The 7,580-nt window shown below is 38.5% G+C and overlaps 1 protein-coding gene across 1 annotated transcript in view; it reads left to right on the top strand.

Moving 5' to 3' along the window:
- pld5 (phospholipase D family, member 5) overlaps positions 1-6,139 on the top strand; it is a 23,961-nt gene extending 17,822 nt beyond the window's left edge. The window contains exons 5-10 of the mRNA XM_037690264.1: positions 437-564; positions 2,369-2,566; positions 3,906-4,057; positions 4,221-4,386; positions 4,467-4,557; positions 5,883-6,139. Coding sequence (XP_037546192.1) covers positions 437-564; positions 2,369-2,566; positions 3,906-4,057; positions 4,221-4,386; positions 4,467-4,557; positions 5,883-6,139 — 992 coding nt within the window. The remainder of the gene's footprint in view (positions 1-436; positions 565-2,368; positions 2,567-3,905; positions 4,058-4,220; positions 4,387-4,466; positions 4,558-5,882) is intronic.
- The last annotated feature ends 1,441 nt before the right edge of the window (positions 6,140-7,580 follow it).

Raw genomic sequence — 7,580 nt, 5'->3', positions numbered from 1 at the left:
TGGTATGGTATGGTATGGTATGGTATGGTATGGTATGGTATGGTATGTATTGGTATGGTATGGTATGGTATGGTATGGTATTGGTATGGTGTGGTATTTTTTAGGTCCATTTTCTGCAGCATGCTGTTCACACTAGATGTGGCATCCCTGATGCATCTCAAAGACAACTGAAGTATTTACAGTGTGCAGTTTCTTCCTGTGAGTCAGCTCTCACATCGCACCAATCTGAACTTCTCAGTCAAGGTCATAAACACGGGAAGTGCAAATTTATTGGACAAGTTTCCTGTCAAAGATGTTGCCATGAGGGCTCCTTTAAATCCCCATCGGACAACACAAGGCCAGCCAGAACATTTGCTCCCTTCTTCTTGTCCGCCTTTCTTTTGAGTTTTTCCCCACTTGCTCCTCTCTGTCTGTCTCTGTGTCTCAAACTGTTTAGACGCAGAGGTTCATTCCGTTAATATGACAGCTCTTACCAAAGGAGGACTACATTCCTCGTTCTGGATCGTGGATCGGAAGCACATTTATATCGGCAGTGCTGACATGGACTGGAGGTCACTCTCCGAGGTAACAACAAACGTTCATGAGTTGTGCAAAGATAAAAACGAGCTTCGTCAATCATGTACTGATTGGTCTACAGTAGCTTTGGGACCGATAGAAATAAAAGTTAGATGTGGCCATGCAGTAACTCAGCACCCTGCAGGTGTAGAATGGTTCCAGTAGCATTTCTCATTTTATTTTGTATGAAATGAGGAATACAGAAGGATCGTTGGTGGCTGTAGTCATAGAGAGCTCTCCTTCCTGTAACAAGATTGGGCTCTTGACCCTCAACTCCTGCAGAGTACTGTCATTGACCCAGTAATTTAAACACAGACAATCTTAATATGCTAACTGATCGAGAATGAATGTGTGTGTGTGTGTGTGTGAATGAGTGAAGAACACAATGTAAAGATCAAAGTTCATGCTCAATGATCCAGGTAGAAAATCCAACAAAGTTCAGTCAGGTCATCTGGATGGTTTCTTTTTTGTTGAGTTGTTTCATCCTTAATCTAAAGGACTTCACCAGTCCAAGGAGCCACAACAAACTGAGTCCCACAAGCAGCACACCCACATGGTGAACCAACCAGTTTTATGGTGATAAGATGGTTTCTGGAGCCCGCCCTCAACCCCATCAACTCCTCTGAGGCAGCCATAGCCAAAGTGGTTCTAAGTGGGTGTGTTGCTTGTGGGACTCAGTTTGTTGTGGCTCCTCGGTCTGATGAAGTCCTTTGGATGAAGGACGAAACATCTCAACAACAAAACAAAAAAAAGTTCAGATAAACTGACTGAACTTTGTTGGACAATGTAAAGAGCTTTTCAGAACCTGCATGAGGTTACAAAGGAGCCAAAAACCTGAACCATTTTCCATATATACCGTATTTTTTGTACTATAAGGCGCACTTAAAATCCTTGAATTTTCTCAAAAATCAACAGTGTTATGATCCAGTGCGCCCTATGTATTAATTCTGGTTGTGCTTACTGACCTCAAACAGACTTTATGTGGTATGTATGTGCTGTATGTGATATGGCGCTCAAAAATCTGTCAAAATGAACTTATTTCGCTTAATGCACCTTATAGTCCTAAAAATATGGTAGTCATTTATAATAAACAAAATAAAACAAAGTATCAATATTTACTGTAAATGAAGGGGTTTCCTGACTTTTCATGCTTCAGCACTGTCTGCAACCAGAACTACAGCTGAATATCATTAACTGAGGACACAGCAAGTAAAAAAACGCACATCCGTGAAACAAACAGGAAGGCAGAGATTTACCTTCCACAGTAAAGTGACAAACTGAAGCATCTGTTTCCTTCTGGGGAATTACTAAAATAGAACAAACACAAAGCAGAGATCTGCGGTGTAGTTAATGACCATGCACGTTTCATTTAGCTGGTTTTGGGGGGGTGGTTTTTTTTTTGTTTGTTTGTTGTTTTGTGCTTTTTTTTTTGGTTAACAAGCTCTTAGTCGGCCCATCTGATCTTTTTATTTTTGTCAGGGCTGAATAATTATCAGTGTTGCCCTACATTATGAATTAAAGCCTTTTTTTGCACTGAGGATAAAGTCTTGTATTTTCACATTTGTTAGGCGGCAATACAAAAGCGATTAAAAAAAAAACTTTTATATGTTTGAAAAATGATTTGTTTATTAATATTATGGAGTTTTTTATTTTATTTTATTAAAATGCCCTAAAATGACTTGTTTTTCTTTTAGTAAAATACCACCTTGTTCGTGTCATCTCTGCGCTGTAAAAAATTGTTCACCACGTTTAAGACTGAAACTTTAATGCCGCATCATGTCTTCTTGTGTGCTTCTGTCTAACGGCCCCACAGAGGAAAGAACTGGGGGTGGTGGTGTACAACTGCAGCTGTCTGGCTCTGGACTTCCACAGAGTTTTTTCATTTTACTGGCAGCTCCATGACAGGGACTTCATCCCCTCCATCTGGTCCAAGAGAGTCACAGCCCTGTACGGGAGGCACGAGGCCCTGGAGCTGCAGCTCAACGCTACACTGGCCACGGCCTACGTTTCTGTGAGGAACAGTTTCTACCAAGACAAAAATTAAAACATGTAAAATTAATATGAAATCAAATGGAATTTTGTTTCTCCCTATTACAACAACTGAACTGAGATCTGCTCTAACAAAAAGGGGGGGAGAGTCATTTTGAATATCTTTCCAGAGGACCTGACTTAACTTTTTTGTGATTTAATTACCTGGAAAATTGAACTTACATCAGGATATGTTATTTTATAAGGTGAATAGTTCATAGCTATATTGCTTTTGAAGGTTCATATTTATTTTTACGTACTAAAGAACACTTTTTTTCATTATAAAAATGATCTCAGACGACAAAAAATGTAGGTAGTATCTGACCAATTATTTAAAAAATATAATAATAAATGCTATATTTCAATAAATGCTATTTAATATAAATAAAATAATAATATAATTATAATAAATAATACAATAAATAAACAATAAATAAAATAATAACACAAACAAAATTTAATAAATGCTATATTACTATATTATGATATGATATGAAACATGACATATACATGACAGCACAAACAATGCAATATGATATGTGATGTTTTTGTAATACAGTATAGCACGATGAGCTGCAGTGAGATACAATATGATGCAAAATGATGCGATGCAATATATCACAATACAATACAAAATGATTCAATGTGATGCAGTAATCTACATAATGATGACATGCAATACAATTTGATTTGATGCAAAATGATTTCTTATAGAATAATACAGTGTGGTACAATATAATACTTTATAAGATACAGTAAAATACAATATAATATTGCAATGTGCCAGTAATATGATGACAGACAGATTTTATATGACAGACTCTCACCGTGATGGTGAATCTCTCAGAATATGTTTCATAATAAAGTCACGGGAGACACACAGGGGCCAATTAATCATATCAATATCATGCTGAGGAGCATCTTGAGACTGTAACTCTCTAATTTGACAGTAATGAATCGTGTTACCCTACAAGAGACAAGACACTTATCAGTTGAGTTTAGCACATTTATCATCCTGTAGAAACTAATAGACTCGTGCTGGTTTGGACCGCTGGCAGCTCCAAATTACTTTATGAAAAAGAGAAATTATTAATGATACATGACTGCAGAAAGGAGCATTGTTTGTTTTTATCCTCTACACTGGCAAAATCATAGATAGAAGTTATTTTACACAATACTGACAGCATACACACGTTTTTACAGAAATCTATAAAGAAGAAAACAACATTAAATCTAGCTGAAACTCCTTATTGAGCCAATTCTAGGACACTTGAGTGAAAGCCAGTTTAAAGGTCATATCCTTTTTTTTTATTTCTTTGCAGACTTCTCCTGAACTTTTCTGTTCCAAAGATCGCACCAGAGATCTAGACGCCATCCATCAAGTCATCCAGAGTGCAAGGACTTTTATCTTTATTTCTGTGACGGACTACCTCCCTCTGGTCAAGAGGAGCTTCAGAGGCACCTCGGTCACCAGGTGCGTGAGTTTGAAGCAACTTTGAATTTGGTTTGTGGCACAAAGAAGTCAAATATGAACCTAAAACTGAGAAAATTATCTACTATTTAAACACTAAAGTGATTTGAAGTGGATGAAGTGTTTGAATCTGCTGCTTATCAATAACAAACAGCTGCTTCCACAGGTACTGGTCGTATATTGATGAGGTGATCAGAGAAGCCGTGGTGCTCAGAGGGGTCAGAGTTCGTCTGCTCATAAGCTTCTGGAAGAAAACCGACCCCCTCACCTTTAATTTTGTGGCCTCCCTCAAATCTCTGTGCTTACAGCTACAGAACTGTTCCCTGGAGGTGGTATGTGAGCTTTGACTGATCCACACGGATTGTTTTCTGATACAGTCGGTGGATGTCGTGACTTTGCTTTTTTCTCACAGAAATTTTTTAGCCACAAGGAGCAGAAGGAGGACTTTCAACTAGGACTCAACCACAACAAGTACATGGTGACCGACAATGCTGCCTATCTTGGTAGGTGATGGAGATTTATTATTTGATACGTTTGTAAAGAACTAAATGTTTTGTACTGTGTCTATTTTAAAGGTCAAGAAAGACTGATGCAACTTTTTGTTTTGTTTTTGTTGAATTATTACATCATACTCTATTGTTCTTGAAAAATGTTTGAACTGAGATGAAAAGAGACCATTTTATTACATTTTACAATATCCATCCATCCGTCCATCCATCCATCATCTTCCGCTTGTTCCAAAGTCGGGTCGTGGGGGCAGCAGCTTGAGCAGGGAGCCCCAGACATCTCTTTCCACAGCCACCTCTTCCAGTTCTTCTGGGAGGATTCAAAGGTCAACCAAGAGTCTCTCCAGCGTGTCCTGGGCCTTCCCCGGGGTCTCCTCCCTGTCGGACATGCCCGAAGCACCTCCCTAGAGAGCTGCCCAGGGAGCATCCTTACCAGATGCCCGAACCACCTCAACTGGCTCCTCTCGATGTGCAGGAGCAGCGTCTCTACTCCGAGTCTCTCCTGATAACTGAACTTCTCATCCTATCGCTAAAGGAGAGTCCAGCTTCCCTGTACAGGAAACTCTTTTCAACCTCCTGTATCCACGATCTCGTTCTTTCGGTCACTACTCAGAGTTCATGACCACAGGTGAGGGTAGGAACTTAGACTGACTGGTAAACAGAGCCTTACCAGAGCCTTGCCAGCTCCCTCTTCACTGCAACGGACCGGCACAGAGTCCACAATTCAGAGCCCAACTGGCCCCCATGTGTAGAAACCCAGTCACCAGGCGCTTGCCGACAAGCCCCTCCCCCAGGCCTGGCTCCAGGGTAGCACCCCGGTAACCTACGACTGGGTGAGGGCCATGCTTAATTTGAGCTGGATCCTGCCAGAACAGTATTCTGGAGCACAGGGTGCATTCCAGTAACTGTTTGCTTGGATCCGATAACTTTCAGGCTTACTAATAATAAAGTTATGACCAAATATGACTGTCTTGAACGAATAAAACTTATACTGGATATGTAAACTGAAAATATTTACATAAACACTCATTTTAAACACAACAGCCACTTACAACTTTTTAATATCACATACGATCTGCCCCTTCAAGTGAAGCATTTCCACCTCTACTCTTAAAAAAATCTTCACCCCTAAAAGAGTGGTGGGGGTGGGTGCCGAGCTTCCTGCAAAAGTACTGCAATCTGGTGCAACTGAATCTTTTACGAAACAGCAGCTTCCTGTGCTTCACCCTTAGTAATTTACAGAAATTTCCCTATACATGTATCAAGAAAATAAATAGGGCTATTTAGGCACAGTATTCATATTTGGTCTGTTTATTCAACAGGTAACCACGACTGGGTGGGCAGTGACTTTGTGATTAATGCAGGAGTTGGACTGGTGCTGAAGATGAAGGAAAGTCCAATCGATGGAGGCGCTACGGTTCTGGAGAACCTTAAAGCGGCTTTTGAAAGAGACTGGAGGTCGCCTTATGCTAAGAACCCACAGAAAAGCAAAGATCAGCAGGCAAAATACAGAAATCTGCAATGGTCTAAAAATCACTGGGACATCCCAGAGGAGAATGACTGGAACAGGCCTTTATGAGCAGAGAACGTCTCTGTTCTTGTCTGTAGATTTTACAAACGTGCACAAAAGAACTCTATCCACACTACTTTTTTTTTTTGGATCCTAATCTGAGGAAATTAGTTTCAATCAACAAAAGTGACATTAAAACCTTACTATGATTCAGCTGATAGTTACATTTATGGAACCTAACAATTTAATCAGATGTAATCTTTTCTGTGAGCATGCACGGCTGCATGGATAATGCAAACGATTTGCACTACGTATATGCAAACAATGTAACATGAACAATCTGTGATGTTTATGAAATCTACTTATTTATTTCATCAAACTCAACAAAACCATATACATAAGTTGTACATCTTTTTTTTTTCTTTTACAGTTTTAAACCATATTTACTGGAAATAATAAATGAGTTTAGATCGTAGTGTTTTAATGCTGCAGAGTGTATTATAATCCAACCTATAATGGACTGACAGATTCATTCAGAAGCTGTATTAAATATATTTTAACTCATTGAAGTCTTACATCTTTGTTTTGTAGAAATACGTTTCTTCCTCTCTAACTAGTGCGGTTTAATTCTAAATGTTGGGATCTGTAAGGAAACCAGTTCCTTTAGCGTGTTCTATAAAACAACATAAGAACATGAACTGCAGCTTAAAAAGGCTACGATGTTGTAGTTTGTTTAATCCTTGATTTGTTTCATGCTTTGACGTCCATCCTTTATCTTTACCCGCTTCTTCCTTTCTGGGTCGTGGGGGTCACTGGTGCCCATATCCAGCTATCACTGTGTGAGAGGCTGGACACCCTGCAGGTCACAAGTATGACTTATGAGCAGTAATCCAACATGTTTTTTCTTTTACATGTTTTTGTTTAGGACTGTCATAAGTAAAGGGTTTTTAATAAAGGGATGCAGAACTTTGTTGGATTTTAGAGCAATATTTTTTTACCCTGATCAGTGTGTGCACTGAGTATTAGTTACATATCTAGATTTTGAATTATTCTATTAAAAAAAAAAAAAGAAATTTACTGACAAAAGTACAACACACGCAACATGTCAAGAATGAAATCTTTTATAGTGCAAATAAATTTAAAACTCAATCTCAGTTTGATTCAATGATTTAAACGTCATCTATTTGTGACTAGCTAGCTTGATCTAGCTCCAAGGACAGGGGTGGTAGGGGTGAGGAAGGTGCTGCAAGATCCCCTTATGGGTGCTAGATAATATGCATGTCCAAATAAATTGATAAAGATTTAACAACAAAAACAAAAAAAGAATGTTTGTAGTATTCAGATTAAAATAAAATGTATTGCCAGTTTGCTTTGCATTGTTCGTGTAAACAGTTATTGAAAGCTTTATATTATATTTTATATTATATATATATATGCAGGTAGGGTATGTATATATAATAATAATAATAATAATACTTAATCTATAAAGCCCATACATATATACACATAT

This window comes from Nematolebias whitei, chromosome 16, assembly GCF_014905685.2.
Source record: "Nematolebias whitei isolate Nwh7 chromosome 16, NemWhi1, whole genome shotgun sequence".
In the NCBI taxonomy this organism is placed as follows: Eukaryota; Metazoa; Chordata; class Actinopteri; order Cyprinodontiformes; family Rivulidae; genus Nematolebias; species Nematolebias whitei.
This window is presented reverse-complemented; position numbering and strand designations above follow the sequence as displayed.